The 26,099-nt window shown below is 48.0% G+C and overlaps 1 protein-coding gene across 2 annotated transcripts in view; it reads left to right on the top strand.

The window, feature by feature from the left end:
• Window positions 1-8,126: 8,126 nt before the first annotated feature.
• The window catches only part of fbxo4 (F-box protein 4), a 77,859-nt gene continuing 59,886 nt past the window's right edge, over window positions 8,127-26,099 (top strand). The window contains exons 1-2 of one of the 2 annotated variants that reach the window (XM_068029111.1): window positions 8,127-8,831; window positions 17,426-17,652. In XM_068029111.1, coding sequence (XP_067885212.1) covers window positions 8,700-8,831; window positions 17,426-17,652 — 359 coding nt within the window. In that variant the 5' untranslated portion in view covers window positions 8,127-8,699. Of the gene's footprint in view, window positions 8,877-17,425; window positions 17,653-26,099 lie in introns of both variants that reach the window. The other variant, XM_068029110.1, reaches the window with a different exon arrangement.

The following is a 26,099-nucleotide window of genomic DNA, read 5'->3' as shown; positions in this document are numbered from 1 at the left end:
TCCACCACACTCTCAGACAGTGCATTCCAGATCCTAAACACTCACTGAACCTGCCTCCACCACACTCTCAGCCAGTGTATTCCAGATCCTAAACACTCACTGAACCTGCCTCCACCGCACTCTCAGACAGTGCATTCCAGATCCTAAACACTCACTGAACCTGCCTCCACCACACTCTCAGACAGTGCATTCCAGATCCTAAACACTCACTGAACCTGCCTCCACCACACTCTCAGACAGTGCATTCCAGATCCTAAACACTCACTGAACCTGCCTCCACCGCACTCTCAGACAGTGCATTCCAGATCCTATACACTCACTGAACCTGCCTCCACCGCACTCTCAGACAGTGCATTCCAGATCCTAAACACTCACTGAACCTGCCTCCAGCACACTCTCAGACAGTGCATTCCAGATCCTAAACACTCACTGAACCTGCCTCCACCACACTCTCAGACAGTGCATTCCAGATCCTAAACACTCACTGAATCTGCCTGCATCACACTCTGAGACAGTGCATTCCAGATCCTAAACACTCACTGAACCTGCCTCCACCACACTCTCAGACAGTGCATTCCAGATCCTAAACACTCACTGAACCTGCCTCCACCACACCCTCAAGCAGTGCATTCCAGATCCTAAACACTCACTGAACCTGCCTCCACCACACTCTCAGACAGTGCATTCCAGATCCTAAACACTCACTGAACCTGCCTCCACCACACTCTCAGACAGTGCATTCCAGATCCTAAACACTCACTGAACCTGCCTCCACCACACTTTCAGACAGTGCATTCCAGATCCTAAACACTCACTGAACCTGCCTCCACCACACCCTCAAACAGTGCATTCCAGATCCTAAACACTCACTGAAACTGCCTCCACCACACTCTCAGACAGTGTATTCCAGATCCTAAACACTCACTGAACCTGCCTCCACCACACTCTCAGACAGTGCATTCCAGATCCTAAACACTCACTGAACCTGCCTCCACCACACTTTCAGACAGTGCATTCCAGATCCTAAACACTCACTGAACCTGCCTCCACCACACTCTCAGACAGTGCATTCCAGATCCTAAACACTCACTGAACCTGCCTCCACCACACTCTCAGACTGTGCATTCCAGATCCTAAACACTCACTGAACCTGCCTCCACCACACTCTCAGACAGTGCATTCCAGATCCTAAACACTCACTGAACCTGCCTCCACCACACTCTCAGACAGTGCGTTCCAGATCCTAAACACTCACTGAACCTGCTTCCACCACACTCTCAGACAGTGCATTCCAGATCCTAAACACTCACTGAACCTGCCTCCACCACACTCTCAGACAGTGCATTCCAGATCCTAAACACTCACTGAACCTGCCTCCACCACACTCTCAGACAGTGCATTCCAGATCCTAAACACTCACTGAACCTGCCTCCACCACACTCTCAGACAGTGCATTCCAGATCCCAAACACTCACTGAACCTGCCTCCACCACACTCTCACGCAGTGTATTCCAGATCCTAAACACACACTGAACCTGCCTCCACCACACTCTCAGACAGTGCATTCCAGATCCCAAACACTCACTGAACCTGCCTCCACCACACTCTCAGGCAGTGTATTCCAGATCCTAAACACACACTGAACCTGCCTCCACCACACTCTCAGACAGTGCATTCCAGATCCTAAACACTCACTGAACCTGCCTGCATCACACTCTCAGACAGTGCATTCCAGATCATAAACACTCAATGAACCTGCCTCCACCACACTCTCAGACAGTGCATTCCAGATCCTGAACACTCACTGAACCTGCCTCCACCACACTCTCAGACAGTGCATTCCAGATCCCAAACACTCACTGAACCTGCCTCCACCACACTCTCAGGCAGTGTATTCCAGATCCTAAACACACACTGAACCTGCCTCCACCACACTCTCAGACAGTGCATTCCAGATCCTAAACACACACTGAACCTGCCTCCACCACACTCTCAGACAGTGCATTCCAGATCCTAAACACTCACTGAACCTGCCTGCATCACACTCTCAGACAGTGCATTCCAGATCATAAACACTCAATGAACCTGCCTCCACCACACTCTCAGACAGTGCATTCCAGATCCTGAACACTCACTGAACCTGCCTCCACCACACTCTCAGACAGTGCATTCCAGATCCCAAACACTCACTGAACCTGCCTCCACCACACTCTCAGGCAGTGTATTCCAGATCCTAAACACACACTGAACCTGCCTCCACCACACTCTCAGACAGTGCATTCCAGATCCTAAACACTCACTGAACCTGCCTGCATCACACTCTCAGACAGTGCATTCCAGATCATAAACACTCAATGAACCTGCCTCCACCACACTCTCAGACAGTGCATTCCAGATCCTGAACACTCACAGAACCTGCCTCCACCGCACTCTCAGACAGTGCATTCCAGATCCTAAACACTCACTGAACCTGCCTCCACCACACTCTCAGACAGTGCATTCCAGATCCTAAACACTCACTGAACCTGCCTCCACCACACTCTCAGACAGTGCATTCCAGATCCTGAACACTCACTGAACCTGCCTCCACCACACTCTCAGACAGTGCATTCCAGATCCTAAACACTCACTGAACCTGCCTCCACCACACTCTCAGACAGTGCATTCCAGATCCTAAACACTCACTGAACCTGCCTCCACCGCACTCTCAGACAGTGTATTCCAGATCATAAACACTCACTGAACCTGCCTCCACCGCACTCTCAGGCAGTGTATTCCAGATCCTAAACACTCACTGAACCTGCCTCCACCACACTCTCAGACAGTGCATTCCAGATCATAAACACTCACTGAACCTGCCTCCACCGCACTCTCAGGCAGTGTATTCCAGATCCTAAACACTCACTGAACCTGCCTCCACCACACTCTCAGGCAGTGCATTCCAGATCCTAAACACTCACTGAACCTGCCCCCACCACACTCTCAGGCAGTGCATTCCAGATCCTAAACACTCACTGAACCTGCCTCCACCACACTCTCAGACAGTGCATTCCAGATCCTAAACACACACTGAACCTGCCTCCACCACACTCTCAGACAGTGCATTCCAGATCCTAAACACTCACTGAATCTGCCTCCACCGCACTCTCAGACAGTGCATTCCAGATCCTAAACACTCACTGAATCTGCCTCCACCACACTCTCAGACAGTGCATTTCAGATCCTAAACAAAAAGGATTTTCCTCATGTCGTCTCGGCTTCTTTTGCCAGTCCCCTTAAATCAGTGTCCTCTGGTTCTCGATCCTTCCACCAATGGGGACAGTTTCTCCCTATCTACTCTGTCCAGACCCCTCATGATTTTGAACACCTCTGTCAAATCACCTCTTTATCTTCTCTTCTCTAAAGAGTCCCAACTTCTCCAGTCTATCCATGTCACTGAAGTCCCTGATCCCTGGAACCATTCTCATGAATCGTTTCTGCAATCTCGCCAATGCTTTCACATCTTTCCTAAAGTGTGGTGCCCAGTATTAGTCACAATGTTGAGGCCGAACCAATGTTTTATAAAGCTTCATCATAACTTCTTTGTTTTTGTACTCTATGCCGCAATTTATAAAGTCCAGGATCCCCTATGCCTTTTTAACCACTTTCTCAACCTGCCCTGCAACTTTCAACCATTTGTTCACAGATACCCCCAGGTCCCTCTGCTCCTGCACCCCCTTTAGAATTATACCCTTTCATTTCTATTGTCTCTCCTCGTTCTTCCTACCACCTCACACTACTTTGCATTAAATTTCATCTGCCTCGTGCCCACCCATTCCACCAGCTTGCCTTTGTCTTGAAGTCTATCACTATCCTCCTCACAGTTCACAATACTTCCAAGTTTTGTGTCATTTTGAAATTGTGCCCTGCTTACCCAAGCCTAGATAATTAATACAGATCTAGAAAAGCAGGGGTCCTCACACCGACTCCTTGGAAACCACACTATATACCTTCCTCCAGTCTGAAAAACAACCTGCTGTTCTATTCAAGAAAGCCAGTTAGTGAAGGATAGAACTGAAGGTAATCTTTATACACTTCAATGTTTATTTACAGAGTTACACTTTACAAGCATACGCCTCCTAACCAAAACACTACAGTTGGAAATCTATGTATATTTATACCTTTTTGATCCAACTGGAAGGTAGTTAATAAAGAGGGACTAAGTGCCCCTCTCAAAGGGGCACCACTAATATACTGTAACAAAAAAAACCCCAAAAACATGAAAGGAAACTTAGCTAATCAGATGGTTGGTTGGCATCCTTCCATCTATGAAAGATGATGAACACGCAGCAAACGATCCATTTAGGTGGGGTGTCTTCTCTTGGTGCACCTTTCCTGATGGCTGTGAAGGCCAATCCTTGACAGGCAGGTTCTGCCCCAAGTGCTGCAGGTGAAGCTGCCAAGTGAGGCTGTGAGTTGTTGTTTTTGTCACTGGTGCCTGTTACCAAGCTGCTGTAGCCACTGGTCATCACGGTCGTACACACCAATCCACAGGATGTGTCACCATTTCCCTCTTTCACCAGCGAGTGACTCCCAGGTGCCATAGTCGACATTTAGGACCTTCATGTCACATTTGCCAGCATCCTTGAAGCAGAGCTTTGGGCGCCCCCGCTGGTCATCTGGCCCCAGCTACCTCACCACACTGAAGGTCATCAGCTATGTAACTGTCTTCGATCCAGCGAAGTTGCCTCTGTTTGACTAGTGCCAATACACTTGGGAGCTCTGCCTTTGAGAATCAGATTGAAGTGACATTCACGGTGTTGGTGACGCACTCGGGTCTCCCACCCTCTAGTCGCAGAGGCCTGAAGCGTACCGTTGGACACCATGTGCTCCCTCTCCAGGGACACTCGGGTATGGATGTAGCTATGGAAGAGAGGCAGGCAGGCGGGCCAAATGACCCCTCGACCACCCACGGCCTGGGCCTGTTGATGACCACCTTGGCCAGGCCCAGGAGCAATTACCACAAGCAGTTCCTCTGATCTGTCTGTTCCTCTCCACACTGGGTGGCCAAAGGTCAGGAGCGTGGGAATGAAGTGCAGCCAGAAATTGAGGAGCAGCCTCCCCCCAACTCAGAAAATGGAAGAGGGGCTGCAACCTCTCACAATCTGTATTGATATGAAGCATGGATTCCTCCAGGACACAGAGATTACTGCCAGTCCGTGAATCGGCCTAAATGGGACCGCCACTGCAACATCCTCCTCACCGAATCCCCAATGGACAAAGGGAGGAATCCCGAGTAGAGAGCCTCCCACTGGGGACTCCCGCCTCCTTCGGATTGAACACCACAGCGTGTATGGACGGCAGACGAGGGCGAGGAAGTGGAGGGTGTACAAGAGCAGCCCATACAGGAAACCCCTCCATGCAGAGTGGAATGGCACAGAGGGGATTTCTGAGAGACGGCTCAGCTTGTGGGGCTGAGGCTGGCAAGGGAGGTTTCAGGGCCTGGCACCGATGGAAATTCCGTCAGCTCAGATGGAAGTGTTCCACATGCTTGGCCCACCTCGACACCTCGAGTGCAATCAGGACCAAGCACTACGTTTTAAGATTCTCAATGGCTTTGGCTGTGACCTGAATGCCACCCAAGGACACACTTCATGCCAGCTCTTCCAGTGACATCCAGCCTGTGCCTTCACCATCCAGTACGTCCCTGACTCTGGTCACCTTGCCAGCCAGCACCCTCTCCTCCACCAGCCACACAAACCTGAACCGATGGAGCTGTGGGTTCCTAAGCAGCAGATACCAGAGGACAGTCACCTCTCCTGATGGGTGAGATCTCCGGTTGGAGGTGACCATGTTCCAGACCCTGACCAGTTCCTGGTAAAGGACAGGCAGTTCCTGCAAGGAGGCACGGAGAACCCCCACCACCACCAGGTCTATAAACAGGAGCTGCCCATCATAACTGAGGGATTGACGCTAGCGGTAAAAAACATGGTCAGCGCATAACATCTGGGAGGAGGCTCGATGTACAGGTATCTCTGCAGGGTCTGAAGGTGGAAATTCACCACCTGGGTGCAAAGGCCCACCAGCGACTGACCGCCCTCCCTTAGCGGGAGACTCAACATCATGGCAGAGACCCAGTGCACTCTTTTGTTCCAGAAGAAGCCGACAAGCTTCTTCTGTATCTTGGTGACAAATTCAGGGGGAGGGATCCATGTGACCAACTGGTACAGATGTAATGTACCCCAGGCTGTTAAAAGAAGCAAGAAATGAAACAGCAGAGGGTCTGACCGTCATTTTCCAGTCCTCACTGGATACAGGTGTGGTGCCGGAGGATTGGAGAATTGCTAACATTGTACCTCTGTTTAAAAAGGGAGCGAGGAATAGACTGAATTACAGGCCAGTCTGTCTATCCTCAGTAGTGGGCAAATTATTGGAATCTATTCTGAGAGGCAGGATAAACTGTCACTTAGAAAGGCACAGGTTAATCAAGGATAGTCGGCATGGATTTGTTAAGGGTAGATCTTGTTTGATCAATTTGATCGAATTGTTTGAAGAAGTAACAAGGAAGATAGATGAGGGTAGTGCAGTTGATGTGGTCTACATGGATTTTAGCAAGGCTTTTGACAAGGTCCCACATGGCAGACTGGTTAAAAAAATAAAATCCCATGGGATCCAGGGAAATGCAGCAAGGTGGTTACATAATTGGCTCAGTGGCAGGAAACAAAGGGTAATTGTTGACGGCTGTTTTAGCGACTGGAGGGCTGTTTCAGTGACGTTCCACAGGGCTCAGCGATGGGTCCCCTGCTTTTTATGGTATATATTAATGATTTGGACGTAAATGTAGGGGGCATGATCAAGAAGTTTACAGAAGACACAAAGATTGGCCGTGTGGTAGATAGCGAGGAGGATAGCTGTATCTGCAGGAAGATATTGATGGTCTGGTCAGATGGGCAGAAATGTGGCAAATGGAATTCAACTTGGAGAAGTGTGAGGTGATGCATTTGGGGAGGTCAAACAAGGCAAAGGAATACACAATTAATGGGAAAATATTGAGAGGTGTAGAGAAAATGAGGGACCTTGGAGTGAATGTCCACAGATCACTGAAGGTTGCAGGACAGGTCGATAAGGTGGTTAAGAAGGCATATGGAATCTTTTCCTTTATTAGTTGAGGTACAGAATATAAGAGCAGGGAACTGTGTAACTCATTGGTTAGGCCACAACTTGAGTACTGTGTGCAGTTCTGGTCACCTCATTACAGAAAGGATGTAATTGCACTAGAGAGGATACAGAGGAGATTTACGAGGATGTTGCCAGGACTGGAAAAATGCAGCTATGAGGAAAGATTGGATAGGCTGGGGTTGTTCCCCTTGGAACAGGGAAGGCTGAGGGGAGTACAAACAAGAAACGCTGGAAACACTCAGCAGGTCTGGCAGCATCTGTGGAAAGAGAAGCAGAGTTAAAGTTTCAGGTTAGTGACCCTTCTTCAGTTCTGTTTTTATTTCAGATTTCTAGCATCTGCAGTATTTTGCTTTTATATAAGGCTGAAGGGAGATCTGAGTGAAATGTGCAACATTTTGAGGGGCCTGGATAGAGTGGAGGTAAAGGAAGGGTCTATTCATCTCAGCAGAGAGGTTAGTGATGAGGGGGCATAGATTTGAAGTGATTGGTAGAACAATTAGAGGGGAGATGAGGAAAAAGCGTTTTCAGCCAGAGGGTGGTGATGGTCTGGAACTCACTGCCTGAAAGGGTAGTTGAGGCAGAAACCCTCAACTCATTCAAATGGACTCTGGATTTGCACCTCAAGTGCTGTAATCTGCGAGGGCTACTGACCAAATGCTGGAAGGTGGGATTAGAATAGGTGGATCATTTTTCAGCCAGCACAGACAGGATGGGCCGAGTGGCCTCTCTCTGTGCCTTGAACTTTCTGTGATTCTTTGATTCTATGAGACTAAAAACCTGCTCAGAAAACATGGGTTTTAAGGGAGGTTTTTAAAGTGAGTTAGAAGGCTGGTAGAGTGGTTTAGGGAGGGAGTTCCTGAAATTCCAAACTTATTTTAACAACCAGTTTAACAGGACTTCAACTCCCAGAATGCTGTCCATTTCCTGATCTGTAACAGGCTGAGTGTTTCACCTACGCAACTGAGACGTGGAAGATTACAACACTGCAAGTGGGGCAAAGACAGACTGAGAGTGGAAGAAGACAAAAACAGACAGACAGACAGAGAGAGAGAGAGAGAAAGGGGTAGACACGGAGAAGGAGGGTAACAGGGAGAAAGTGAAGTGACCCAGGGTGACTGACATACACAGAAAGTAAAAGAGAGCAACACAGACAGAGAGAGAAAAGGTCAGAGCACTGTGACTATTAGTGGTTTTAATCTCTGCCTGGAGGCAGTGACTGGAGACTTCACTCCCTCGGAATGTTTAGTCTGGAATGCAGTTATAAGATTTATTTTTTTTCTGAAATTGTATTTTGAAAAGGTACGTAAAGGACAGAGTTAATTAACGGGTGTCTCATCTGTTTCCTGAAGATTTCTTTCTCTGTAAAATCTCACAGCAGTAGAAATGAGGTGTCTATTGCTCCTGTGATCCCAACATCAGGCTGATCTGATCTTTCCCTGTCAGGTTAATGGTTTGCTAGACTTTCAACTAACAAGAAGACAACTGAGAACGGGAGGCGACAGACAAGGAAACAGAAAAAGGGTAGAGGTTAGAATTGAGAAATGGCAGGGCATGAGGACACAGAGAATGAGTGGAGTAGGATTGAGAAGGCAATCCGGACAAGTTTAAGGAATTTACGAGATCGGTATATGCGGACCAGCAGACACCAGTCACAACAGAAGACACCTTTCGAGGTACAGTCAGGACAAGTAGAAGCGACACCCTTACAGAGATTGCCGGTAAGGACTGAGTATTCAGTTCCCCTGTCTCACCTGTTTTGGGGCAGGGAGTTCCACAGTGCATTTGTGCAAAGCCAATTGCAGATCTGATAACTCTGACATCACTAAGCTATGACTTTACTGGTTTCTGTAATGTAAAATAAATATTTCTTCATATTTTAATTGGTGAGGGATTTGTTTTAATTGTTGTGTAAAGCATTTGGTGTTGGGATATAAAATTTCAAATCAACCTCTGGGATAGGGGGTCTGTCTTTGTGATAGGGAAACAAATTTTGCACCTAGTGTCAGCATCAAACACTCCCTGGAGCATGGGATTGGCTGGAGAGTTTGTGAAGCACTTCCTGTTTGCAATAAGCTGAAGCAGCAGCACCTGACGACCCGAAGGAGGATGGGGACTCGGTGTGGGCCAGAGAGGTAGTGGACACCCTCGTGCCTCCCACCAAGTCTCCTCTCGTCCCCACCGCGGAACTCCGGGACTTCCTCGCAGCATGCAGGGGTTGCCGCAATAAAGTTCAGCTGGCCCTTGGCTAAATCTGGCTCTGATCATCCAATCCGTCCGTGCTGCCCTCAGGAAAGCGGGGAAGGGCACGGGCGTGAAACTGGTTGAGAGGCATCAGCTTAAAGCATTCCTCAATGGGTTGCTGGAGGAGTGGAAGATGAGCTGCACTTCCACTCCCTCCTCACTGTGAGGTGTTGGTGACTGGATCAAAGTACATTTGACATGAAGATAGCCAGCCTCAACATCAACGGCAGCAGGGGGTCTCACCGCAGATTTCACAATCTCTCAGTCCTCAGGGAAGGAGATATGCGGTGAGCTTTCTGTGGAAGGATTCTGGGCCGACTGGAGAAGGAAGCAGGGGGGCTTCCCCTCCTTGAGGCTATGGTGGGATGGGGGCAAGACTCACATCCATGTCTTCTGTCATGAGTACGCGAAGGGGTTGACCAAGCGGTGGGAAGCCAAGATCATGTGCCTAGAGAGGGAGGTGCTGGACTTGGAGTCCAGCCTGGGTCATGCCATCATGGACCCAGCCCTGTGACAGGCGTACAAAGAGAAGGGTGCGCTGAAGGACCTGCAGCTCATAGGGTCCGGTGGCGCGTACGTGAGGTCGCGGATCCAGATCCTGGAAGATTTGGACCGCGCCTCACCCTTCTTCTACTTTCTGGAAAAGTGGCGGGGGGTCCATAAGCAGCTCGTTGGTTCTGGTCCGTGCCTATTACAGCGCGTCGTTCTCTCTGGATCCGTCCAGCGAGGATACGAGCAGAATTTTGTGGGAGGACCTGCCAAAGGTCAGCCCGGAGATTGCTGGCGGAGCTGACCGGCGCCCTCCACCAGCTCTCGAGGGGCAAATTCCTGGGGCTGGGCGGGCTGACTGTGGCTTTCCTCAGGGCATTCTGGGACGTCCTGGGGGGCAACTCCACGCGGGTCCTGGGGGAAAGCCTGGCGACTAGGGAGATGCCTCTCTCATGGTGCAGGGCAGTAATCATCCTGCTGCCGAAGAGGGGAGATCTCCGCTTACTTAAGAACTGGTCTCCCTCCTCAGCACGGATTATAAGATCTTTGCACGGACAATATCTACCTCCCTGTGCTGCATGCTGGCCCACATGATCCATCCCGACTAGTCCTATACGGTCCCAGGCAAGCAGGTTCTCAAGAGTAGCAATCTCCAGATTACTCCCAGTGCCACGCACAAGCATGTATAGAAATAGAAGGATAAGACAGGTGAATGTAAAGTTGGAAAGTTGGCGCAGGAGGGAGGGCTTTAGATTCCTGGGACATTGGGACCGGCCCTGGAGGAGATGGGGCCTGTACAGGCTGGACGGGTTACACCTGAACAGAGCCAGGACTGAGTTCCTTGTGGGACGTTTTGCTAGTACTGATGGGGAAGGTTTAAACTAGTTTGGTAGGTCATAGTTTTAGGATAAGGGTTAGCAGATTTAAAACAGAGATGAGGAGAAATTATATCTCTCAAAGGGTCGTGAGTCTGTGGAATTCACTACCCCAGAGTACGGTGGATGCCAGGACATTGAGTAAATTTAAGGAGGGGATAGACAGATTTTTAATTAGTAATGGGTTGAAGGGTTATGGAGAATGGGCAGGAAAGTGGAGTTGAGGCCGAGATGAGATCAGCCATGATCGTATTGAATGGCGGAGCAGGCTCGAGGGGCTGAATTGCCTACTCCTGCTCCTAGTTCTTATGACCTTCTGACCTTATGGAATAGGGACCGGAGAGTAGACTTAGTTGGGACAAAATGAAAATGGAGGGCAGAAAATTAATGGATGAGTCTGGAAGACCGAGGAAACTAAGGTTAGAAAATAAAAAAAAGAGTTTGGCAGTGCTCAAGGGGATCTATTTCAATGCAAGGAGTATAGCAAATAAAGCAGATGAGCTGAGGGTACAGATAGACACGTGGCAGTATGATATCATAGCTATTACAGAAACATGGCTGAAGGAGGGACAGGAATGGCAGCTCAACGTTCCTGGTTACAGGGTTTTCAGACGTGATAGGGAGGGGGATAAGAAAGGAGGGGGAGTGGCAATTTTGGTCAAGGAAACAATTACAGCTGTGAGGAGGGTAATATGTTGAAAGGTTCATCAAATGAGGCCATATGGATTGAACTAAGGAACAAAAAAGGGGCAATCACACTGCTGGGAGTGTACGATAGACCCCCAAACAGTCAGAGGGAGATAGAAGCGCAGATATGTCGGCAAATCTCTGAGAAGTACAAGAACAATAGGGCAGTAATAATAGGGGATTTTAACCACCCCAGTATTAACTGGGATAGTTTTAGTGTGAAAGGAATTGAGGGAGCAGAATTCTCGAGATGCATTCAGGAGAATTTTTTTGTCTAGTATGTAGCAAGTCCAACAAGAGAGGGTGCAGTTTTAGATTTAATTTTAGGAAATGAAGATGGGCAGGTGGAAGAAGTGATAGTGGGAGAACATTTTGGTGGTAGTGATTCAGTCAGTGTTAACATAATTATGGAAAAGGACAGAGATAGAAGAGGAGTTAGAGTTCTCAGTTGGGGCAAGGCCAATTTTACTAAACTGTGGAGTGATTTAGGGAAAGTGGACTGGAAACAACTACTTGAAGGTAAATCTGTGTCAGAACAGTGGGAGGCATTCAAAGGGGAGATTCAAGGGGTTCAGAGTAAACATGGTCCCACAAAGAAAAAGGGTGAGACAGACAAATCTAAAGCCCCATGGATGTCAAGGAGCGTACAGGGGAAGATAAGGCAGAAAAAGAAAGCTTATGTCTGACACTGAGAACTCAATATTACAGAAAGCTGAGAGGAGTATAGAAAGTGGAGGGGTGAAATCAAAAAGGAAATTAGGAAAACTAAGAGAGGACATGAAAGAAGATTAGCAAGCAAAATCAAGGTGAACTCAAAGATGTTTTATCAATACAGTAAGAGGATAACTAAGGAGAGAGTGGGGTTCATCAAAGACCAAAAAGGGAACCTATGTGTCGGGGCGGAAGATGTTGGTATAGTTCTTAATGAATACTTGCGTCTGTCTTCACAGAAGAGGGGGTACGATGCAGATATTGTCGTTAAGGAAGAGGGGTGTGAAGAATTGGATGTGATAGAGGATGGGAGAGAGGAAGTATTAATGGGATTAGCATCCTTGACAGTAGATCAATCACCAGGGCCAGATGAAATGTACCCCAGGCTGTTAAAAGAAGCAAGAGAGAAAAGAGCAGAGGGTCTGACCATCATTTTCCAGTCCTCACTGGATACAGGTGTGGTGCCAGAGGATTGGAAATTTGCTAATGTTGTACTTCTGTTTAGAAAGGGAGTGAAGGATAGACCGAATAATTACAGGCCAGTCAGTCTAACCTCAGTAGTGGGCAAATTGTTGGAATCTATTCCGAGAGACAGGATAAACTGTCACCGAGAAAGGCACAGGTTAATCAAGGATAGTCGGCATGGATTTGTTAAGGGAAGATCTTGTCTGACCAACTTGATTGAATTTTTTGAAGAAGTAACAAGGAGGATAGATGAGGGTAGTGCAGTTGATGTGGTCTACATGGATTTCAGCAAGGCTTTTGACAAGGTCCCTCATGGTAGACTGGTTAAAAAATAAAATCCCACGGGGTCCGGGGAAATGCAGCAAGGTGGATACAAAATTGGCCCAGTGGCAGAAAACAAAGGGTAATTGTTGACGGGTGTTTTAGTGACTGGAGGGCTGTTTCCAGTGGCGTTCCACAGGGCTCAGAACTGGGTCCCCTGCTTTTTATGGTATATATTAACGATTTGGACGTAAATGTAGGGGGCATGATCAAGAAGTTTGCAAATGACACAAAGATTGGCCGTGGGGTGGATAATGAGGAGCATAGCTGTATCTGCAGGAAGATATTGATGGTCTGGTCAGATGGGCAGAAATGTGGCAAATGGAATTCAACTTGGAGAAGTGTGAGGTGATGCATTTGGGGAGGTCAAACAAGGCAAAGAAATACACGATTAATGGGAAAATACTGAGAAGCGTAGAGGAAGTGAGGGACCTTGGAGTGAATGTCCAAAGATCCCTGAAGGTAGGACAGGTCGATAAGGTGGTTAAGAAGGCATATGGAATCCTTTCCTTTATTAGCTGAGGTATAGAATACAAGTGCAGGGAGGTTATGCTGGAACTGTATAACTCATTGGTTCGGCCACAACTTGAGTACTGTGTGCAGTTCTGATCACCTCATTACAGAAAGGATGTAATTGCACTAGAGAGGGGACAGAGGAGATTTACGAGGATGTTGCCAGGACTGGAAAAATGCAGCTATGAGGAAAGATTGGATAGGCTGGGGTTGTTCTCCTTGGAACAGAGACGGCTGAGGGGAGATCTGATTGAAATATACAAAATTGTGAGGGGCCTGGATAGAGTGGAGGTGAAGGGTCTATTCACCTTAGCAGAGAGGTCATTGATGAGGGGGCAAAGATTTAAAGTGTTTGGTGGAAAATTAGAGAGATGAGGAAAAACTTTTTCACCCAGAGGATGGTGGGGGTCTGGAACTCACTGCCTGAAAGAGTAGTTGAGGCAGAGACCCTCAACTCATTCAAAAGGAGCCTGCATATGCACCTCAAGTGCCGTAATCTGCAGGGCCAAATGCTGGAAGGTGGGATTAGACTGCGTGGCTTGTTTTTCGGCCAGCACAGACACGATGGGCCAAGTGGCCTCTTTCTGTGCTTTAAACTTTCTCTGAATCTGTAACTAGATCCCGTACTGCTTTCTTCCTCAGGCTGGAAACGCATTGATCAAGAATGTTCTCTTGTAAACGTTTCAGGAATTCTCTCCCTCTTTGCCTTTTACACATTTTTTCCGCAGTCTGTGTTAGTGTATCATAATTATTGAAATTTATTTCTGTACGTTCTTCTCATTATTTGGTGGTTTTTAGTTTACATGCAGCAGCAGAATAACTCCTCTTCTGCTCCTTAACTTTAACCAGATAGATTCAGTCTTCCAATCCTCAGGTTCAATGGATTTTGTGGTCAGCAGTGATCAAATGCCATTAGCCATTTATTTCACTTACACTTGTCCACAGACGTTCCATGGGTTTTTGTGGAATGTGCGTTATTAGAGAGCCAAAACTGCACAGTGACCTCTACAGGGGCTCTAGGACTTGTACAGGGTAAGCATTGTCCCTTAACCAGTCAGCTAATAAGAAAGATGGAATTGAGAGATAAAGGTGACAGAGAGGAAAGGAAAATGTATTTTAATTTTTTAATATATCCAACAATAATTGAAATCTGAAGAAATAAGACTCTGCTTTTCTAAAAGTTAATTTTCAGTGCTAGAGAGGTTGTTTGGCAGTAATTAAGACTTATCATGCCATTAAAAATCCATTTACACTTAAATGGACAAATGCGAACTTTTTCTGGAGTCGTTAGTTGGTAGCGATCACCTGAGTATTTCAGTTTATGACCTACTGTGTATTTGAATGCCACGTCTCTGGCCAAGTTTCTGGAGCAGCAGGACCACTTGTACAGCAACTTCCTGATCTCCGCAAAAAGTGTCACAGAGTCATTTACAGCGCATCGAGTCCATGCTAGCTCTCCACGGAGCTATCCAGTCAGTCCCACTCTCCTGCTTGATCTCTGTAGCCCTGCAAGTTTATTTCCTTCAAATATTTCCTTTAACTGTGCATTTGTGGACGCTGGAATTTGTTGTCCAATTTACTCCTTAACAATGTTGATCAATGACATACCTCAACATTATTTCTACTCCAAAATCTGGGCCATTAGCCCTTCCAGAGCTGTCGTACTATCTTTGATGAATACTCTCGCCCTACCTCCTTTTCATTCTTCATATTCTTCAGCTATACAAAGCCCTGGTTAGGCACATAGGAGCAGGAGTAGGCCATTCAGCCCATCGAGCCTGCTCCGCTATTCAACGTGATCATGGCTGATCATCTACCTCAACGTCACTTTCCCCCGCCATACCCAGTGTAGGTTTACCAGAATGATACCTGGAGCTCAAGGTGTAAGACAAGGAGAGATTAAACTAACTAGAGTTGTATTTTCTGGAATTTAGAAGGTTAAGGAGTGATTTAAATGAAGCTTTCAACATACTAAGGTGAACAGATGGGGGAGATTGGAAAAAACTATTTGGGGAGTCTAGGACTAGTGGTCATAATTTAAAAATTAGAGCCAGACTTTTCTGGAGTGAAATTAGGAAACAATTCTACACACAAAGGATGGTAGAAGTTTGGGACTGCCTTCCACCAACGGCAATTGATTCTGGATCAATTGTTAATTTGAAATCCGAGATTGATAGATTTCTGTTAACCAAAGATATTAAGGGATATGGGGCAAAGGCGGGTATACTCAATTTGGTTCCAGGTCAGCTATGATCTCATGGACTAGATAGTCTACTCCTGTTCCTATTTTTCCTGAATACACTACAGCTAGGAATGTTACGTACCCACGCCTCTATTTGTTTGAGTCAGGTCTCCATTATTGCCGCTGTTATAATCCCATGTGACAACTTGTGTGTGCAGTTTGTGTGGAAGAGTCAGTTACTAGGGGACATAGGTTTAAGGTGAGAGGGGCAAAGTTTAGAGGGGATGTGCGAGGCAAGTTCTTTCCACAGAGGGTGGTGAGTGCCTGGAACTTGTTGCCGGGGGAGGTGGTGGAAGCAGGTACGATAGCGACGTTTAAGAGGCTTCTTGACAAATACATGAATAGGATGGGAATAGAGGGATATGGGCCCTGGAAGTGCAGAAGGTTTTAGTTTAGGCAGGCATCAAGATCGGTGCAGGCTTGGAGGGCCGAATGGCCTGTTCCTGTGCTGTACTGTTCTTTGTTCTTTATCAATCTTATTTGCCACACTCTGTGCAATTGCACACATGGACCAGAATTTTATGAGCCCTGTAGAGATGGGAATGGAGGTGGGGTGGGGGGGTTGGGTGGTGGTCAGAAAATTGTGAGGGAAGGCGAGGGTGGAGTGCCATAGAATTTAGTCAAGGATGACCTTCCTACCCAGAAGCCAATTGAGGCCATTAAGTGGTCCATTAATGGCCATTTCCCACCTCCGCTCCCTTTTGACTAACGTCGGAGGGACCTGCTACTGCTTAGACACCGCCAGGTGAGACCTGGTGGCCTCCTCCTGGGCTCAGGATGGGGGGAATTCCCTCCTCTGGGGGCAATCCATGCCCCCTGGAGGGCCCCCTGGTGATGAAGGCCACTCCTGCGGCAAGATTACCCCCTTCCCCTCACCAACCACACTTCACACTCCCTCACCAGGGCCTTCCTGAATGGCCCCGGTGACCCCGACCCCACTTACCTGGATCCTGGGGTCTCCTCCATGTTCGCTGCTCCCAGCCTGCTGCAGTACCAGCAGCGGACACTGCTCCCAGTGGTGCTGTTAATACTGCTGAGCTGCAGGCCCTCTGATTGGCTGGCAGCTCTGGAGGCAGGAGTTCATCCCTTAAAGGGGCAGCATCCCCCTCAGCAAGCAATTAATTCGGCCGGGGGTCCGAAACAGGGCCAAGGCAGGGTAATCCTCTACCTTCCGACCCATCGTCTGGACCCCTGCCATCGAGGTAAAATCCAGCCTGTGCATTCTAAGCCTCCTTTAGTCTGATTTTATATCTCCCTTGTCTCATCCCTCCTGTTTATGTACTTCTATACCTTTCCTGAGAATTGACCATTTATGACCAAATTAGTGTCAATTTTGTGCTGTGGATCTACTAGAAACTGGGTCAAATGGAGAAACTCATTTCACATGGAACACTTACAGCCAGCAGAAAGGGGAGTTACTCATTCCATCAGTGTGGGTTAGCTTCAAACCAGTTCCCAGAGGGGAAAATGCACCATTTAAACCCCAACAACTTAACCATGTTGGAAATAAACACAAGCTTCTAAACTGGAAAGAAGCGTATGTCTTAAAAAAAACCCAACTGTTGCCATGCTTTGACACTTTAACGCCGCAACCAATAGCCAATCATACGACAAAAGTTAATTCTTCATTCCTGAACTTTTCCTTGGGGAGCTGCTATTCTCTTCCTCCTGAGTTTAAAATGCAGGGATTTGCTAGGTTGAAATTTCTGTCGTGTTTTTCTAGGTGGAGGTGCAGCTGCACATCATGGCCTTACTGTCTCCGCGGGAGCTATGCCGACTGGGGTGTGTTAACCGTTATTGGAATGCCATGGTGCGCGACCCACTGTTGTGGCGTTACTTCCTGCTGCGGGATATCCCTCACTGGAATTCTGTGGACTGTTTCTCACTGCCAGATGCAGCATTACTGAGTAGATCACTTACAGACACTTCAGAGCAGGACTACATGGCAGCGTAAGTGAGACACTGTTTTATAAAACAATCCATTTTCCTTCTCTCCCACTGAATCTCTCGGATCTGATTGTACGGACATTGGAGTGACCTTTTGGAACTGGCCATTCCTCACGTGTCAGCCAAGCCAATCAGAATTAACAGGATATTCATCCATGAGTCTGTCACCACAGGGCTCAGTGCTCTAAGGAGGAGGAGAGGTGACTGAATAGAGACATATAAGATAATCAGAGGGTTAGATAGGGTGGATAGTGAGAGCCTTTTTCCTCGGATGGTGATGGCAAACACGAGGGGACATAGCTTCAAGTTGAGGGGTGATAGATATAGGACAGATGTGAGAGGTAGTTTCTTTACGCAGAGAGTAGTAAGGGCGTGGAACGCCCTGCCTGCAGCAGTAGTAGACTCGCCAACTTTAAGGGCATTTAAGTGGTCATTGGATAGACATATGGATGAAAATGGAATAGTGTAGGTCAGATGGTTTCACAGGTCGGCGCAACATCGAGGGCCGAAGGGCCTGTACTGCGCTGTAATGTTCTAATTCTAATTCGAAGTGTCTGCTCACTAGGCACTTCCCTGTAAAGTGGCATTTATAATGAGTGTTACAGAACTTGCTGTAGCTGGCTGAAAATTACTGTTTTTTTTTCTGTATAATGGATTATATTTTTGCCAAAGTATGACTGAAAGAGACACAGATTTATACTAATCACAAAAATAATAATTAAAGGAGGCTATGAGAAATGCCTTTACAGAGGGAGGTTAAACTGGAATTCTGTGCCACAAGCCACTTCTGAAGTCTGTAAATTCTTTTAAAAGGGAATTGGGAGAAAGAGGAATATTAAAGTGTATGGGAAGCAAACAAGTAAGAGGGATTAGACCAAATAAACACCACTGCAAGTTGTATTGAATGCCAGAGCAGGCTCGATGGGCTGAATGGCCTACTCCTGCTCCTATGTTCCCACTATCCTATGTCCCTTGTCACTCAATGTTAACCAGAGGAAATCGTCATTTGCCTTTCACTCTATCAAAGCTGTTCATAATTTTAAAACCTCTGTCAAATCTCCATCTTTGTCTGATACTGTAGTTTCCATATGTCAAATCTCTCCTCAGAACTGTAGTTTCCCATTGTTCATTATCTTGATGAATCTGCACTGTATGCTTCCTATGGATTTAATAACCTTTCTACTGTTATTTGACCAGGTGAGAAAGGGGTCTAGGGTTTCCTCTCAGCCTTCACCTGGTCTTACTGTAACAGGGTTTAATTTTAAACACACCGTGTTTTTTTAGCTCCCGCTTAGTGAATACTTGTTCACTAACTTCCAATTAGAAGGAAAAGAAACTAGCCAAACATGTTTCTTAGGGTTAAAGAAAAAAGGTTGAACTTTATTAAACTTAAACTCTAATTCGGTTGACGCCTACGGATATGCAAAACGCCCACGTTAGCAAGCATATGCAATACACACATGCAGATAGAGACAGAAAAGAGCAGAAGAAATAAAGTGAAGTTTGAGGCAATACCTGAAGATGGTTTTGGTTACTGTTCTTCAAGCTCGCTGTAAAGTCCTTGATTGTAGGTAGGTCTTGCTTTTCATTGGGGCCCAGTATTCTTCTTAAATCTTGTTCACTGTAGGAGACTTTTCTCTCTTGAAGTTCATGTGTCCTCAGTGGGTCCAGAGGCTTATGAGAAAGAGATGGGAGCAGACAGGAGAGGTCTTCTCACTCCAGGAGCAAATAGTCTTTCTCAGTTCAAACTCTTGGCACAATTCAGAAAAACCCAGGTTGCCAAGCATGTTAATCATGTGACTAGCTGGTCTGACCACGTCTGTTTGTGGATTCTTTTGTCTTAGCTGACCCTGGAATGTCTCTTCTTACACACAATACCTGGTGCTCAAAGTCCATTGTGGGTTTAATTGGAGCAGGGAATAGCCCCTTTGTCCCTCCAAGCACTGTCTGTTAGTATGTAAATGTATTTTTCCATTTACATTTACGGCTGATCTGTTTAACAAGTCACTTCCTCGCTTCAGTTTAAAATCAATGTTCATATGACAAAATTAATATGCCTCATTTTTGGCAGGTGGGGGCCTGCATGACACCTCCACACCCAGTGGAATGAAATGCGATTGGAGAAAAGCGTATTTCATTAAAAAGGGTCAAGAGATAAAATATAAGATACGGGAAAAAAAGCATGCGTCACTGTCTCTCATTTATTCACATTCATTTACAAATCCTAAAACTTATTACAGCCTGTTTTTTCGTGGTGGCAGTGCTGCTTTATCTACCCTTTTTTGGCATCCTAATAAACATGTGGTTCTTTGGGGAAGTTTTCTTTCAGTTTGCCCATTTCCATGACTGCCTAGAGTCTTTGTTCCTGTTGAGGTTGGAGATTTAATTAGCCCTAAGTTGGAATTTTTTTCCTCAGGAGTGACAGTAGAGGGCGGGTCTATCCTGAACTCTCGTTCAGTGCTTTGCTGAGTCATGCAAAGGCTTTTGACTTCAGGGTGGTTTTCTTTTTTTGGACTGTGGGGGAGGATTCTTTGCTAATTTCCCCTTTGTCCTCTGGGACACCCCTGCCTAAAGGTATTTGTGCAGACTCTACTGCATTCCCCTGTGGCACTTTGACTAGGAGAGGCATCACCCTCACAGCTTCTAGTTTAGTTCAGTTTAGAGATACAGCACTGAAATAGGCCCTTCGGCCCACCGAGTCTGTGCCAACCATCAACCACCCATTTTACACTAATCTACACTAATCCCATATTCCTACCACATCCCCACCTGTCCCTATATTTCCCTACCACCTACCTATACCAGTGACAATTTATAATGGCCAATTTACCTACCAACCTGCAAGTCTTTTGGCTTGTGGGAGGAAACCGGAGCACCCGGAGAAAACCCACACAGACACAGGGAGAACTTGCAAACTCCACACAGGCAGTACCTGGAATTGAACCCGGGTCGCTGGAGCTGTGAGGCTGCGGTGCTAACCACTGCGCCACTGTGTCATCCCCTCGAGGTCTTTCTTTGTCTCTGTAGGTTCCTGTAAATGCTGTTAGCAACTCTGGCGGGGTGCTTCTAGTATCTGCATTTACATCAGAGGATGTGGGGTCTAACTTTTCAAATTTTTCGGGGTTGGCTGACTGGACAGTATGGGTTTACATCTGGGATTCCTCCCGAACTTCCTTTAACCTGCTCTCTTGGTCACTTTTTCCCCTTCCCTTTCTAACCTTTTGCCAGCCTTGTGCCTGCCTGTCCCCTTTTGTTCTCAGCAGGGGTCCCGCACAATTCACCAGCCCTCTGCTGGAGGGTCCTCCTAACACCGGTACAGGACTTAGGGGTGCAGGTTTCACTGTCGGTGGGGGTTTCTCCTCAACCTGACACATGTGGCACATCCTGCAGTACTCCACCACATCTTTGTGGAGTTTTGGCCAGTTAAACTGCTGTCTTATGTGGGTGTTGGTCTTTCGTTTACCGGCATGTACAGCTACTGTAGTCTCGTAGGCCCTTCGTAATATTTCTCTCTGGTACATCTGCGGCACCACTAACTGGTGAACTGCTGTCCACTCCTTACTCCACTTCCTCATCAGTACCTCATTCTTTAAATAGTAGCAATCAGGGACTCCCTCTGCTTCACTTTCAGACTGGGCAGCCTGTGCTAACTCTCTCAATACTGGGTCAGCTCGCTGAGCCTCGGCTGGGGAAAATCCATTTAATTCATTCCCTGGACTTCTAACTTTGCAAAGAAATTCTCGGACAGACAGACCTCATGGTCATCTCCCTGCAGTGCCAATGCAGTCTCCTCTGGGGAGCTGGTTTGATTATGGCCTGATTCATTACACATTCAGGGTAACTGCAGGGGACCATCTCCCAAAACTGTCCTGTTTCTCTGATCTCCTGCAGTCTCTCTTTTACTAATGGGGAGGCTACCATCTTCACCCACGCCAGATCATTACCCTGGAGCAGGTCAACCGCCTCCACAGGCAAACGGTCACCAGACCAGAAACTAAGGTGCACCCGGTGTACAGGTACAGACATACACTGCCCTCCAATACTAAGGTGCACCCAGTGTACAGGTACAGGCATACACTGCCCTCCAATACTAAGGTGCACCCAGTGTACAGGTACAGACATACACTGCCCTCCAATACTAAGGTGCACCCAGTGTACAGATACAGACATACACTGCCCTCCAATACTGAGGTGCACCCGGTGTACAGGTACAGGCATACACTGCCCTCCAATACTAAGGTGCACCCAGTGTACAGGTACAGGCGTACACTGCCCTCCAATACTGAGGTGCACCCGGTGTACAGGTACAGGCATACACTGCCCTCCAATACGAAGGTGCACCCGGTGTACGGGTACAGACATACACTGCCCTCCAATACTGAGGTGCACCCGGTGTACAGGTACAGACATACACTGCCCTCCAATACTGAGGTGCACCCGGTGGACAGGTACAGACAGACACTGCCCTCCAATACGAAGGTGCACCCAGTGGACAGGTACAGACATACACTGCCCTCCAATACTAAGGTGCACCCAGTGGACAGGTACAGACATACACTGCCCTCCAATACTAAGGTGCACCCAGTGTACAGGTACAGACATACACTGCCCTCCAATACTAAGGTGCACCCGGTGTACAGGTACAGACATACACTGCCCTCCAATACTAAGGTGCACCCAGTGGACAGGTACAGACATACACTGCCCTCCAGTACTGAGGTGCACCCAGTGGACAGGTACAGACATACACTGCCCTCCAATACTAAGGTGCACCCGGTGTACAGGTACAGACATACACTGCCCTCCAATACTGAGGTGCACCCGGTGTACAGGTACAGGCATACACTGCCCTCCAATACTGAGGTGCACCCGGTGTACAGGTACAGACATACACTGCCCTCCAATACTAAGGTGCACCCGGTGTACAGGTACAGACATACACTGCCCTCCAATACTGAGGTGCACCCGGTGTACAGGTACAGGCATACACTGCCCTCCAATACTGAGGTGCACCCGGTGTACAGGTACAGACATACACTGCCCTCCAATACTAAGGTGCACCCAGTGTACAGGTACAGACATACACTGCCCTCCAATACTGAGGTGCACCCGGTGTACAGGTACAGACATACACTGCCCTCCAATACTAAGGTGCACCCGGTGTACAGGTACAGACATACACTGCCCTCCAATACTAAGGTGCACCCAGTGTACAGGTACAGACATACACTGCCCTCCAATACTGAGGTGCACCCGGTGTACAGGTACAGACATACACTGCCCTCCAATACTAAGGTGCACCCGGTGTACAGGTACAGACATACACTGCCCTCCAATACTGAGGTGCACCCGGTGTACAGGTACAGGCATACACTGCCCTCCAATACTGAGGTGCACCCAGTGTACAGGTACAGACATACACTGCCCTCCAATACTGAGGTGCACCCGGTGTACAGGTACAGACATACACTGCCCTCCAATACTGAGGTGCACCCAGTGTACAGGTACAGACATACACTGCCCTCCAATACTGAGGTGCACCCGGTGTACAGGTACAGACATACACTGCCCTCCAATACTGAGGTGCACCCAGTGTACAGGTACAGACATACACTGCCCTCCAATACTGAGGTGCACCCGGTGTACAGGTACAGACATACACTGCCCTCCAATACTAAGGTGCACCCAGTGGACAGGTACAGACATACACTGCCCTCCAATACTGAGGTGCACCCAATGGACAGGTACAGACATACACTGCCCTCCAATACTGAGGTGCACCCGGTGTACAGGTACAGACATACACTGCCCTCCAATACTGAGGTGCACCCGGTGTACAGGTACAGACATACACTGCCCTCCAATACTGAGGTGCACCCAGTGTACAGGTACAGACATACACTGCCCTCCAATACTAAGGTGCACCCGGTGTACAGGTACAGACATACACTGCCCTCCAATACTGAGGTGCACCCGGTGTACAGGTACAGACATACACTGCCCTCCAATACTGAGGTGCACCCAGTGTACAGGTACAGACATACACTGCCCTCCAATACTAAGGTGCACCCGGTGTACAGGTACAGACATACACTGCCCTCCAATACTAAGGTGCACCCAGTGCACGGGTACAGACATACACTGCCCTCCAATACTAAGGTGCACCCAGTGTACAGGTACAGACATACACTGCTCTCCAATACTAAGGTGCACCCAGTGCACGGGTACAGACATACACTGCCCTCCAATACTAAGGTGCACCCAGTGTACGGGTACAGACATACACTGCCCTCCAATACTAAGGTGCACCCAGTGTACGGGTACAGACATACACTGCCCTCCAATACTAAGGTGCACCCAGTGTACAGGTACAGGCATACACTGCTCTCCAATACTAAGGTGCACCCGGTGTACAGGTACGGGCGTACACTGCCCTCCAATACTAAGGTGCACCCAGTGTACAGGTACAGGCGTACACTGCCCTCCAATACTAAGGTGCACCCAGTGGACAGGTACAGACATACACTGCCCTCCAATACTAAGGTGCACCCGGTGTACGGGTCCAGACATACACTGCCCTCCAATACTGAGGTGCACCCGGTGTACAGGTACAGACATACACTGCCCTCCAATACTGAGGTGCACCCGGTGGACAGGTACAGACATACACTGCCCTCCAATACTAAGGTGCACCCAGTGGACAGGTACAGACATACACTGCCCTCCAATACTGAGGTGCACCCGGTGGACAGGTACAGGCGTACACTGCCCTCCAATACTGAGGTGCACCCAGTGGACAGGTACAGACATACACTGCCCTCCAATACTAAGGTGCACCCAGTGGACAGGTACAGACATACACTGCCCTCCAATACTAAGGTGCACCCGGTGTACAGGTACAGACATACACTGCCCTCCAATACTAAGGTGCACCCAGTGTACAGGTACAGACATACACTGCCCTCCAATACTGAGGTGCACCCGGTGTACAGGTACAGACATACACTGCCCTCCAATACTAAGCTGCACCCAGTGTACAAGTACAGGCATACACTGCTCTCCAATACTAAGGTGCACCCAGTGTACGGGTACAGACATACACTGCCCTCCAATACTAAGCTGCACCCAGTGTACAAGTACAGGCATACACTGCCCTCCAATACTGAGGTGCACCCGGTGTACAGGTACAGACATACACTGCCCTCCAATACTAAGGTGCACCCAGTGTACGGGTACAGACATACACTGCCCTCCAATACTAAGGTGCACCCAGTGTACAGGTACAGACATACACTGCCCTCCAATACTAAGGTGCACCCAGTGTACAGGTACAGGCATACACTGCCCTCCAATACTAAGGTGCACCCAGTGTACGGGTACAGACATACACTGCCCTCCAATACTAAGGTGCACCCAGTGTACAGGTACAGGCATACACTGCCCTCCAATACTAAGGTGCACCCAGTGTACAGGTACAGGCATACACTGCCCTCCAATACCATTCACCACCATTCTGGTGTTCATGTCACTCTCTGGGGGAAAGGTCAGGCCTTTTCCCAGTAAAAGGCATCTAGTCACACCTGTGTCCCTGAGGATTACTATGGGCTTGCTTGCCCCACTCGATGTGTGGGGTTACTCTCCCTTCAATCATAAAACCCTGATAACCTTCAGGAATCCTATTAACTTTTCCTGCACTTGCAGTAGTAAGCTTCCTGGCTTGCACTCTTACTGCAGTTAAAGCCACAGCTTGTTCTTTTCGCTCTCAAAGAACAAAGAACAGTACAGCACAGGAACAGGCCATTCGGCCCTCCAAGCCTGCGCCGATCTTGATGCCTGCCTAAACACCTTCTGCACTTCCGGGGACCGTATCCCTCTATTCCCTTCCTATTCATATATTTGTCAAGATGTCTCTTAAACGTCGCTATCGTACCTGTTTCCACCACCTCCCCCGGCAGTAAGTTCCAGGCACTCACCACCCTCTGTGTAAAAAACTTGCCTTGCACATCCCCTCTAAACTTTGCCCCTCTCACCTTAAACCTATGTCCCCTAGTAACTGACTCTTCCACCCTGGGAAAAAGCTACTGACTATCCACTCTGTCCATGCCGCTCATAACTTTGTAAACCTCTATCATGTCGCCCCTCCACCTCCATCGTTCCAGTGAAAACAATCCGAGTTTTTCCAACCTCTCCTCATAGCTAATGCCCTCCAGACCAGGCAACATCCTGGTAAACCTCCTCTGTACCCTCTCCAAAGCCTCCACGTCCTTCTGGTAATGTGGCGACCAGAATTGCACGCAATATTCCAAGTGTGGCCTAACTAAGGTTCTGTACAGCTGCAACATGACTTGCCTATTTTTATACTCTATTCCCCAACCAATGAAGGCAAGCATGCCGTATGCCTTCTTGACTACCTTATCCACCTGCGTTGCCACTTTCAGTGACCTGTGGAC

Source organism: Heterodontus francisci, chromosome 4, assembly GCF_036365525.1.
Source record: "Heterodontus francisci isolate sHetFra1 chromosome 4, sHetFra1.hap1, whole genome shotgun sequence".
Lineage (NCBI taxonomy): Eukaryota > Metazoa > Chordata > Chondrichthyes > Heterodontiformes > Heterodontidae > Heterodontus > Heterodontus francisci.
Note: the sequence above shows the minus strand (reverse complement) of the source record. Positions and strands in the feature narration are given on the sequence as shown.